The sequence below is a fragment of the Sinocyclocheilus rhinocerous genome, unplaced genomic scaffold, assembly GCF_001515625.1.
Source record: "Sinocyclocheilus rhinocerous isolate Xijiao unplaced genomic scaffold, SAMN03320098_v1.1 scaffold115, whole genome shotgun sequence".
In the NCBI taxonomy this organism is placed as follows: domain Eukaryota; kingdom Metazoa; phylum Chordata; class Actinopteri; order Cypriniformes; family Cyprinidae; genus Sinocyclocheilus; species Sinocyclocheilus rhinocerous.
Window position 1 is genome coordinate 2,324,321 of NW_015650001.1, and position 12,808 is coordinate 2,337,128.

General features: G+C 37.0%; 1 protein-coding gene across 1 annotated transcript; it reads left to right on the forward strand.

Moving 5' to 3' along the window:
* The first annotated feature begins 245 nt into the window (after window positions 1–245).
* On the forward strand, window positions 246–10,057 carry LOC107711180 (procollagen galactosyltransferase 1-like). Its single transcript, XM_016516115.1, has 12 exons — window positions 246–888; window positions 5,030–5,140; window positions 5,225–5,342; window positions 6,683–6,817; window positions 6,904–7,108; window positions 7,465–7,584; window positions 7,652–7,728; window positions 7,810–7,916; window positions 8,004–8,136; window positions 8,416–8,543; window positions 8,644–8,850; window positions 9,520–10,057. Exons 1-12 carry the CDS (start codon window positions 668–670, stop codon window positions 9,785–9,787), a joined length of 1,830 nt encoding a protein of 609 aa, XP_016371601.1. The 5' UTR covers window positions 246–667; the 3' UTR covers window positions 9,788–10,057.
* Window positions 10,058–12,808: the final 2,751 nt, after the last annotated feature.

Consider the following 12,808-nt stretch of genomic DNA (forward strand, 5'->3'; position numbering starts at 1 on the left):
ATACAGATTATTGGAGTACATTTTACAAAAACATACTATTCTACTATATACACACATATATATATATATATATAACATTTTTATTACTTGAAATAAAGAATGCATTATAAAACATTAAACTTATACTAGAATATACAATGTTTACTAATCTGCTAGAGATATATATATCTCATTTTTTTTGTTGTTTTTTTATAAAGACAGCTAATGTTTTGAAATATAAATTAATGTAACGCAGGGCTCTTCAATTCGGCTCCTGACTCCTGGAGGGCCGGTGTCCTGCAGAGTTTAGTTCCAACCCTTATTAAACACACCTGACCAGGCTAATCAAAGTATTCAGGACTATTTAAAAATGATGAACAGGTGCGCTGGATAAGGGTTGGAAGTAAACTAGCAGATCACTGGTCCTCCAGGACCGGAGTTGACTAGCCTTGATGTAATGTTACTATGCTCTTGGTTTGAAGAACGTGTCCCTCCTCTTTAAACGTCAGCGTAACATCCCCTTTAACTCGCTCGTCTCCCAAACTGCAGTGTTGTCAATGCAGGCTGATTTTGGTCGGCGGAATTATTTAAACTATAGTTACCCGTTTTAACTTTCTACCTCTGGGTGTAACAGTGTGGTTAGCTGTAAGAGCTCGTATGCCTGTTCGTAAAGAGTGTGTGCAGTACAATGCTCTGGTTCGTGTTGTTCGTGTCGGTGCTGTGGTCCTGTCTGATGAACACTGGACCAGCTCAAGCATACTTCCACGAAGAGCGCTGGAGCCCGGAGTCTCCTATATTAGCTCCCCGAGTAATGATCGCTCTCATCTGCCGTAACGCCCAGCACTCGCTGCCACATTTCCTCGGTACTATCGAGCGCCTCGATTACCCTAAAGACCGGATCGCGCTGTGGTAAGTGTGTGTGTGTGTCTGTGTGTGTGTGTGCAGCTGCTCAGAGTCAAGACGCTTGTGTTACTGATGTCATAATGCCTGTAGTATGCGCGTGGTAAATTCAGTGTTGGGGAAAGTTACTTTTAAAAGTAATGCATTACAATATTGCGTTACTCCATAAAAAAGTAACTAGTTACGTTACTTTGTTATTTTTTATGGAACTTAATGCGTTACGTTACTTTTGCGTTACTTTTTAAATCTGGACAGGGCTTGCTTGTTTGTTTTTAAAATAAAAGTTATATTCTTGGCAAATATAAAAGCCTTTTCACACCAAAAGTGAAATGAATAAGCCTCAGGCTGAAGGGAAAGTACATTTTCGTCCGTACAGTAGAAAGAAAGAAAGAAGAAATTTACAGAAGAAGAAGAAATTTCAACACACTTCAGCAATAAAAAAAAAGACACAGGGCTTGCTTGTTTGTTTTTAAAATAAAAGTTATATTCTTGGCAAATATAAAAGCCTTTTCACACCAAAAGTGAAATGAATAAGCCTCAGGCTGAAGGGAAAGTACATTTTCGTCCGTACAGTAGAAAGAAAGAAAGAAGAAATTTACAGAAGAAGAAGAAATTTCAACACACTTCAGCAATAAAAAAGACACAAATGTTTATCTAGAGTAATTTTTGCTTATTAGTATGGTTGAACTGGATCATCGAAGGTCAGAAGCAAAGACATTGGTTAATAGAATGGGATTAAATACATAAAGGATATTTGTGTTGTTTAACATTTAATTATTGCAGGTTTGCATCATATTCTGAGTTGCATTATTTTTATTCATTTTGAGGAATACTGAATTTGTGTATTTTTTTTGTGAGTGAGATGAATGAATGCATATTCATATTTATTTTAGAACTACAGTAACATCTTCTGATTTCTCTCAACATGAGGACAGGAGAGCTGTCAATCAATAAATTGAAAAAAAAAGTAACTTGCGTTACTTATTTGAAAAAGTAACTCAGATATTCTCTTGTAAATTAAAAAGTAATGCGTTACTTTACTAGTTACTTGAAAAAAGTAATCTGATTATGTAACTTGCGTTACTTATAATGTGTTACCCCCAACACTGGTAATAGTACGAATTTTTCATTAATTCTAAGTTTTCCAATAGTGACTAAGGTTAGTACTTGCTTATCCATGACACACTAAGTGACTAGTCAATTTCCTCAACATTTCCTTTATTGTTAATGGTAGCAAACTTAACATCCGTTGTGTGTCTTCCAGTTGTTGCTTGTAACTCTTCCAGTTTAACTATTCATTCACATGTACTAGGACTTATTACTATGTTACAAGTAACTATCCTAGTTTTTAATAGTATCTACTTGAGCTGTACTAGTAATTAATTATTAGATAGGCCTACCCCTGTTTTTTTACCAGACACTAGTATCCCATTTGTGACCCTGGAGCACAAAACCAGTCATAAGTAGCACGGGTATATGTAGCCAACAATACATTGTATGGGTCAGAATTATGTATTTTTCTTTTATGCCAAAAATCATTAGGATATTAAGTAATTATCATGTTCCATGAAGATATTTTGTAAATTTCCTACCATAAATGCATCAAAACGTAATTTGATTAGTAATATACATTGGTAAGAACTTCATTTGGACAACTTTTAAAGGTGATTTTATCGATATTTGAATTTTTTTGCACCCTCAGATTCCAGATTTTCAAATAGTTGTATCTCTGCCAAATATTGTCCTATCCTAACAAAACAAAAAAAGAAGCTTATTTATTCAGCTTTCAGATGATGTATAAATCTCAATTTTAAAAAAAATTGACCCTTATGACTGGTCTTGTGGTCCAGGGTCACATTTGTTACTTGTGGCACTACTTTCAATTGCTTTTTGGACTAGGTTTTCATTCTTGGTGTCTGTGAAGTGAACATCTGTCTGCCAGCAATTCAATGCTCTGGAGGGTAAATTTAAGAAGAAGAAAAAACTTAGATGGGAGGGGCTTCTCCATACTCGCTGTGTCCTGCTCATCTCTGCCAGCTTTACTTGAAATTTTCCTTTAAAGTTGTCATTGTCCTAACCAGTGAATGAAGAGCTCTGTTGTAAAGGTGTCATTTACCAAGAACGCTCTGAAGCTCGCCGTAGTCGTGCCCCAGATTGAATTGTCATATAACGACAAGGGAATAGGAGTTAACACGGCAAAACAGAAATGCTGTGAAATGTTATTGATCACTGTATTAAAACATAAATAAATTATTACACGTTTTTCTGGAATACTTGGTTCTGATTGGTTAGACTCCATTTAGACTATTTGTTTAATAGTTAAAGGTTTCAGAATAATGACCACTCGCCCAATATTTCTTATCCATGAATGAATTTATCTGGCGAGTATTTCGGTATTTCGGTATAATAATGTACAGGCAGATGGACAATGATTAGCTGATTGTACATTATAATTTATTTGTACAGATTTATTTGTTTTTCTGTGTGTAAATTTATGTGGTAGCATATGGGTCTCACAGACAACATGCGGATTAAGCTTTTTTTGTTAATAAAAAGCTGTCAGGTGATGGAGCTGTGGTCTAGAGGTTAGTGCACATGCTCCAACACGTTGACATCACAGGTCTGAATTTGGCTCGTGTCATTTGGTGAACCCATTTCCCCTCTCTTCCCTTTACTTATTTTTATTCTTAGTGTATATAAAAAAGCAAAAAAATAAAATTGTCATTTTTCTCCCCCTGTCCTGTACGACTTGTGTGAAACACAAAAGAAGGTTTTAAAAGAATGTAGGTAACCAAACAGCATGGCCAAAATATACAATAGAAGTCAATGGGAACTAAAACTGTTTGGTTACCAACATTGTTTCAAAATACCTTCCTTTGTGTTCAGCAGAAAAAAAAAAATGCATGCAAAATGAGGGCCAATATGACAACAGAATTTTCATTTTTGGTTGGATTATCCCTTAAATCCATTAATTGGTTTTATTCTTTTTTTTTTTTTTTTTTTTTTTTTAACATGACTGAATTCACATGATTACATTAAGTTACAACAACAAAAATAACAGTTTAAGGTTAGATTAAGTAGAAATAGCTTTTTAAGATAACAACTGCATGGTTTCACTTCTGTACAATGGCAGAAGCGGAAATTAATGTACATAAACCTAGTTTAGTCATGACCTAACATAACTCATTTAACTAGGGGGCCTCAGAAAACTTCCGCCTCAAGTTTATACTAAAAAGTATTAAAAATAAATCATTATTAATATATTAGCATAAACTAGCATCTGAAGTAAAATGTTAAAATAATAATAATAAAATATTAAAAACAATCAATAAAATTAAAAATAGTACAAATATTTATTTCCCCCCTAAATAACTTGTTTTGAATTGAAGAACATGCATTTCATGAAACTTCTAAAGTCACAAAATGATTGTGGTTAATTAATATATTATCAATATTTCTAGTTTCTGTTAATAAAAAGGTTTCAAAACAAGCAGCTTTGTCAATTGCAGCAGAAATACCGGAAATATCGTAATGTATTGTGTTAAACAACAAGGGGCCTTTGAGTAAAAAAAAGTTGAAAACCACTTATACAGCTGTTTGAAAATAGCCTTTGTAAAAATCTGACTTGAAGTTCCTTCAGGAATCAGTTTGTACTATAGTAGTAGTAGCTGTTGGCCAGAGTCGATGGGTTAACTGTTTGGATCTGTAGACTCTTAGGCCTCACAGCTGTGGGAGACTCATCTGTTCATTCTGAGACGGAGCCAGTGAAAAGTAGGACGTGTGGTGTAACTTATGTCTTCAGCAGAATGGGACGCTACCTCTCCGTTTACTTTATCTTTGCCACGGTCTCTCTGTGATAACCCGATAGCATGGCAGTTTCACTTCTCATGTTCCGTTACCCTTTTAGTCTAGTTCTGCTGTAGAGTTTAATTTAGAGCTTTTGTGTTTCTTCACTCGTTTCCCTGTTGCTGGTCTAAATATACATTATGCACTTGAAATGTCGTTTTAGATATGGTGTGATTATACTCTGTGCGAGTGCAGGTAATAATAAGCTCGTGGTTAGCTCATGTAATCTTTAGTTTCCACCAGATATTGTATTCTGTAGAAAGTAAAGTGCACATAATGAGCACCGTTTGTATGTTTCTGACAGGGTGGCAACCGACCACAATATTGACAACACTACTTACCTACTGCGAGACTGGCTCATCAGTGTACAGAAACTCTACCATTATGTGGAGTGGAGGCCAAAGGAGGAACCAAGGTTTGCCATGTTTCTTCACTTGTGGTTTCATGGAACTGGTTCATTTGTGCATTTCCTTGTACTACATTTCTCTTTCTCATTCAGAAAATATCATGATGAGGAAGGACCAAAGGATTGGACGAATGAGCGCTACGCCTACGTCATGAAACTGCGGCAGGCAGCACTTGAGTCTGCACGAGAGATGTGGGCAGACTATCTCATGGTGAGTTGGTAAATAGAGACTTGTGGCCATTGAATGGTGTGATTATTGATTAATCATCTGATTATCACGATTATTTGATTTAATCTCTGTTATTGAGATAACTGAAGTAATTGGGCAGTGTCAATTTCAATCACAAAAATGCTGAAAATGTACTCTGCCTCAAGCCATCCAAGACGTAGAGGGGTTTGTTTCTTCATAGAAACAGATTTGGAGAAATCTAAAATTACATCACTAATGGATCCTCTGCAGTGAATGGGTGCCGTCAGAATGAGAGTCCAAACAGCTGATTAAAAACATCACAATAATCCACACCACTCCAGTCCAGCAATTAACATCTTGAAGTGAAAAGTGGTGACCATTACTTTGCATCCTTTATACATACAATTGCTTTCTCCGAAAAAATTAGTCTTGTCTGAATCAGGAGAGAAATCTGCACAAATGAAGTACCGTTTACAATAGGGTGACCATACGTGCCATTTTCCCAGGACGCGTCCTGGCCAGGATTTGTTTTGACTTTGTTTTCCTGTGTTCATGCTTGCTGAAGGTAATGATCGAAAAGTAGTTTGACCAATAACATGCAAGCATTGTACATAATGGACCAATCATGGCGTGTGAGAAGGTGGGATCTACGGTCAAAGCGATGCAATTACGCGTACATATTAGGTGTGTTCGACTTAAAAGCAGTGCGGCTCAGACCGATCAGTGTTTGACATCAAAGTACCTCGAGAGCGTTTCGAAAGCGTAACTGTCTGTATGGTACTTTGATGTCATACACCGATCGGTCTGCACACACAAACAAAGCCAAAACCTAGATATTTTAGGCAATATAGAAATCCTGGCCAGGACGCGTCCTGGGAAAATGGCACGTATGGTCACCCTAGTTTACAAGCCAAAACAGTCCTAAACAAATGGATCGGTGGATTTTGGTGCGAGAACCCAACGGGATAAACAGGGATGAACTCTGTTATTTTGGCCAGAAGTGACAGTTTAAATGATGACTGCATGTGAACACTCATTAAGAACATACAGTTCTAGAAACTTCTTAAATTACAAAATAAATCCGTAATAATTAAAGCAAGACTCCCAGTTTCTGTTAGAAATTGAATACAAGCAGAATTGAATACATTGGATACACTACAAGAAATATCTTAATGGGGGGGGGGGGCCTTGAATACTGTGTTGTACACAATCAATAACATTGAACACCACTGATTTAGAGTCGTGATTGTATTTGATTTTACTTCCTAATCTGCTTTTTGGTGACTCTCTTGAGTAAGCTTTGTTTTTGTAGGCAGCTCGTTTGTGCATGCATGCAAATGTATTATTTTCTGTCTTTCCAGATGATTGATTGTGATAATCTCCTGATCAACCGAGACGTCTTATGGAAACTAATAAAGGAGAACAAGACAGTTGTGGCACCAATGATGGAGTCTCGTGCTGCCTACTCAAACTTCTGGTGTGGAATGACATCCCAGGTACAGTTCCTCTGAATACGTGCATGTGATCTTTCACTTTCTCCAGAAATATGAAAAAACAAACATATATGATCAAACTTCTCCAGGGCTACTATAAACGAACCCCTGCCTACATCCCCATGCGCAAGCAAGTGCGTAGGGGTTGCTTTGCCATTCCCATGGTGCACTCGACTTTCCTGGTTGACCTGCGGAAAGAAGCTTCCAGACTGCTTGCTTTTCACCCACCACATCCAGACTACACCTGGGCCTTTGACGACATTATAGTCTTTGCTTTTTCAGCCCGCATGGCAGGTGGGTGCCACGACAGATACCCACAATCCATGCCTGTTAATCTAAAATCAAAATAATTTGTTGCTCCAAACCTGAATGACTGACTTTCTTCTGTGGAGCACAAAAGAAGATATTTTGAAGAATATTTACAATGAAGTCCAAGCACAATGACTTTTGTATGGACAAAAAAACAACACTGAGACGTTTTTAAAATATCATCTATTATGTTCCAGAGAAGAAAGAACATCAAGCAGGTTTGAAATGACATGAGTGTATAAATGATGACTGAATTTACATTTTCGTATGTACCATTCCTTTAAGATGATATTGTGCCTATTATTCCACACTTTTATTTGTATTCTCTGTGGATTTTGCAGAGGTACAAATGTTTATTTGTAACAAGGAGACTTATGGGCATCTGCCAGTGCCTCTTCGTGCCCACAGCACCATGCAGGATGAAGCTGACAGCTTTATTCATACTTTGCTGGAGGTCAATGGTACGTTTCAGCTTCACAAAAAAATACTTATGCTTTATCGAATGTAACCACCTCTTTTCATTTCCAGTGCGAAATCCTCCAGTTGAGCCTTCCAGATACTTACCCAAACCTGTCAAAAGACCTGACAAAATGGACTTTGATGAGGTAAACGTGTGGGTTGGTTGTACTGATTGGAATGGTTCTTTTGTAACGTTGTATTCAGTGTGCTTTTATGTATTTCCAAAGGTATTTATGATCAACCTGAAGCGGCGGGCCGACCGTCGTGAGTGCATGCTGAGGGCGCTGAGAGAGCAAGAAATCGACTGCAAGATTATAGCAGCTGTTGATGGCAAGTAAGTTCACTTCTGTTACCTTCAAACAAATGCAGCAGTCATTTCCAGCACGAAACATTTGCTCACAGCCTTTCTTTTATATGCCAGAGCTATGAACGTCAGTGAGATCCATGCTATGGGAGTCCACATGCTTCCCGGCTACAGTGACCCCTACCATGGCAGACCTCTGACGAGAGGAGAGATGGGCTGCTTCCTGTCCCACTATAACATCTGGAAAGAGGTCTGGCTCATATCCCAGTTTGTAGTTCTGTTCCCAAATCTAGCAAGATGTCTTACTCTCTGCTGCCTACATAAACTACCATTGAAATGTTTGGGGTCGGTAAGATTTTTTTAATGTTTAAAGTCACTTATACTCACCATGTTTTGGAAGCGCCTTGTGTTAATATCTGCCTTAAAATACTGTCTAATTAGGCAGCTCGTTTTGGAAGAGAGTGTGAATATAGACTCAGGGTTTTTGTGAGCATCTAAAGCGTTGATGTTTATATGCTGTAATACACAGATTGTAGACAGAGGCCTGAAGACCTCGCTGGTGCTTGAAGATGATTTGCGGTTTGAGATTTTCTTCAAGCGCCGCCTACAGAATCTGATGCGTGAGGTGGAGAGTAAGGGTCTGGACTGGGACCTCATGTGAGCGGCTCTTTTTGTGTACAGTCATTGGCTGCACTCAATTTTGGGGTTATGTATTGATGGGAGCTTTGTTCATTTTGGTTGTTGTGTGTTTTTGCAGTTATATTGGGAGGAAGAGGATGCAAGTGGACCGACCTGAGAAGGCAGTACCAAACATTCGCAACCTGGTGGAGGCGGACTATTCCTATTGGACCTTGGGCTACATGATGTCATTACAAGGAGCCAAAAAGCTCCTCAAAGCAGAACCACTCAGTAAAATTTTGCCTGTGGACGAGTTCCTTCCTATTATGTTTAATAAGCATCCTGTGTAAGTACTACAAATGGAGGAAGTCATCTACACATCCCATATATGCAAGTAACATTACTTCTAGATCAATTATTCCAAAATAGATTTATAAATATATAAGTTGGAGTATTTTGTCATCAAGAAGGTCCTGTGATTTATAGTCTCAAGTGAGTTTTAGAATGTAATTGATATCGGTCAATCAAACACTGAACACCAAAACACAGTATATGCTTACACACACACAAACAAACTGTGAGAAATAAAATTGTGAGGTTTTTTTTCTGACAGTTGCAAGTTTACATCTCACAGTTCTGACTTTTTTCTCAGAATTGCAGGATATAAACCTGCAATTGCGAGAAATAAAGTAAGAATTGTGAGCTATAAACTCAATTTTATTGTTTACATCTCACAATTCTGAGAAAAAAGTCAGAATTGTTTTATGTAAATTCACAGTTACCCTTTTTTTTTTATATTCAGTGGCAGAAACCGCTTCCATAGTGAAATGTAATGTTTTTTAACACTTAATTGCATATTAATTAACTAACGTGTTCTAGTTTAAACCTATATTAAATACAATTAGTTGGCAAAGTTTTCAGAAAATTTATTTATTGGTATTATGTTATTATGTTTTGCCTTTGTCTAATTTCACTCTGTCTTCATCTTTACATCTAATACCATCATCCTCTTCAGATCGGATTACATGGATCAGTTTGAGACGAGGGACCTGGAAGCATTTTCAGCGGAGCCCTTGCTTGTGTTTCCTACACACTACACAGGTGAACCTGGGTATATCAGTGACACAGAAACCTCCACAGTGTGGGACAATGAGAAAGTGCGCACAGACTGGGACAGGAAGCACTCGGGTAAAACCCGGGAACAGGCTGAGATCAGCACAGAGGCCCAAAACTCAGATGTGCTCCAGTCTCCTCTGGACAGAACAGCTCGAGACGAACTATGAGAGACGTTGTTTTGGACACGCCACTAGACTTGCTTCTGGGGGCAAAGTCTAGTTCCACCTTATAAGCACAATATATCTAACCAAATCTAACCTTTTTAGAGATTTTTTTTTTTTTTTAATCTGTTGTTTGCCTGAAGAAAAAATGTTTTTGAGTTTAAACATCTGTCCCTTTATTTGTAGATTTGTAACAGAGGCCTGACTGCGCTTTCTGATGACAACAGCATCTGTTTTTCACTGTATCCTGCGATTTTTAAAAATGCCAGGAGCCGGGTTCCTGAAGATCTTCTTAAGAAAGAATTTAGCAGATTTACTAAGATAAATGTTAAGTTTGTAAGGATGTTCTTAAGGGCAATTCTTGAAAAATTCATAAAGGATTAGTTCACCCAAAAATGAAAATTTGCTGAAAATGTACTCCCCTTCAGGCCATCCAAGATGTAGATGAGTTTGTTCTTCATCAGAGCAGATTTGGAGAAATTAAGCATTACTTCACCTACTCACTAATGGATCCTCTGCAGTGAATGGGTGCCGTCAGAATGAGAGTCCAAACAGCTGATAAAAACATCACATTAATCCACACCACTCCAGTCCATCAATTAATGTCTTGTGAAGTGAAAAGCTGTGTGTTTGTAAGAAACAAATACATCATTATGGCATTTTAACTTTAAATCGTGACTTCTGGCCAAAATATGTGTTTATAATCCATAATAACGCTTCCTCCAGCCTTGTCTAAAATGGGAGAAATGAGCACAGATCAACCACCATTTACAAGCAAAAACAGTCTAAAACAATCATATGTTGGTGGAATTTGATGTTAGAGGATGACAGGAGATGGATGTTTTCACTGGAGGAAGCTTTATTATAGATTATGGACTTATGTATTTTGGCCAGAAGTGCCTTAATAATAGAATATTGATTCTATGAGGAAACGGACTCATCTACATCTTGGATGGCCTGAGTAAATTGTCAACAAATTTTCATTTTTGGTTGAATTATTCTTGTAAGTTTTGTTTTTACAACATAAAAAAGGACAGTTATACAGTAAGTTCTTCATTTTTGGAGTTACAAAACATTCTTAACTTTATTCCTTCGCAAGTTTAAAAATAAGAAGAAAACCGCAGCTAAGAAGATTTTTATCTTGAGGATATTTTGTGAATCCGTCCACTGGTGTTTTTAGAACAGTTTGATTAATCAATCTGAAAGGGGGAAAAAAACTGAAATAATTACATGTAACTAATATTTTTCTTGCAGTGTTCACTTTCCAGACATGAACATAGTCATTCTAAACACTAATAAAAGAGACATGAAACATGTTTTTATTTTAAGGCACGAAACATGTTATTTTAACTTGAAGGATGTTATTTTTAGGCCTTGTGATACCATTACTCTCTTTGGTGGTGTTTCAGACTTTTACTTCCCTTCATCAAATCCAACAACCATAAACGCCTCACTGTGTGGTTTTTCTGTCGTATCATCAGGACAGCAATTAAAGGTCTACACACATTCCACACGGCAACATTCCCATTTTTTGGGTTCTCACTTGAGAACACTGATTTTTTTGACACAGGACAGCCGAGCAGGCTTTACATGTGCTTGATATGAATTTTTGTCATTGCGCCGCTGTTTAGTCACAATGTCGTACTATCACTATGTATGTAACTGTGACTGTATTTCACCAACTGTGCCTTAAATATAAAGAATGGTTAAAACATTTTTCACTGAAATAAATATTATGTCTCTTTATTTCCAGCAGATTCATTAGAGGCTGCATGTCGTTTCTGTAGAGATAATGACGTGCCATTTATTTTTGACCATTTTGTCAGTCATATCAACATCTATATCCATCTTCCAGGTTTAATTATATCACAGCTGCGTAGCCACAAGACAAACATCATGATGCTGGCACAGGCCTGCTAACCATTTTCCTGCACGCTGAAGATAGATGATGATGATGTGATTACTGCTTTGAGTGTAGATCTCAATTCACTGGTGGGTAAAATTAGCTTAAATGCTTTAGAGGATATCTAAAAAGATTCAGAATCGGAACAAATTATTATTATAAGATGTTATGCAGTAGCTAATTCTTCTCACTGCTTATCTTACCAGTGTTGTGAAGCACAACAGGTGCTACCATGATGTTGCATGGCTTTGAGACACTGATAAGTTCATTTGTTAATTAAAGGGCTAGTTCACCCAAAAATGAAAATTAGCCCATGAATTACTCACCCTCAAGGCATCCTAGGTGTATATGACTTTCTTCTTTCAGACGAATCCAGTCAGAGTTATATTAAAAATGGTCTTTGATCTTTCAAGCCGTTTCATGGCAGGTCAGCTTTGCGCATGCGCCGCTTAGAAGTGACGAACGCGGAAGCGCAGGGGAGAGATCCAAACAAAACAACGGTCACTAATTAGAAGTACAAAACGAGGATTTGTAAAGAAGAATGTGCTAATTTTCATTTTTGGGTGAACTAACCCTTTAATTCTGTTTTTTAATTCATGCTATATATGTTGTATTGAGATGTAAAACTGATCGTCAAATGTACCTTGAAACTCTTACCTGTGTCACTAATTACTTTAAATTTGAACGAAAAATCAAGGGTAGAGGCCTGTACATAAGGAAGTCCAGTAAACAAAACGAGTTACTTACGCTACCATAAGGTAAGATTTTTTGAAAGATCGTCACCAAAGTTGCATTTATTTGGTTAAAAATACAGTAAAAACAGTATTATTGTGAAATACTGCACTTTAAAATTTTCGATTTGATTGTTTAAAATGTAATTTATTCCTGTGATGTTAAAGCTGAATTTTTTAGCATCACTTCTCAAATCTTCAGTGTCTCATGATCCTTCAGAAATCATTCTAATATGCTGATTTAAAACATTTCTTATTATTATCGACATATGTCGAAATCAGTTGTGCTGTTTAAATGTTTATGGTAACTCATTCTTTGAGCATTTATGTGAAATAGAAAACTTTTGTAACATTGTAAATGTCTTTCCTGTCACTTCTGATCATTTTAATGCA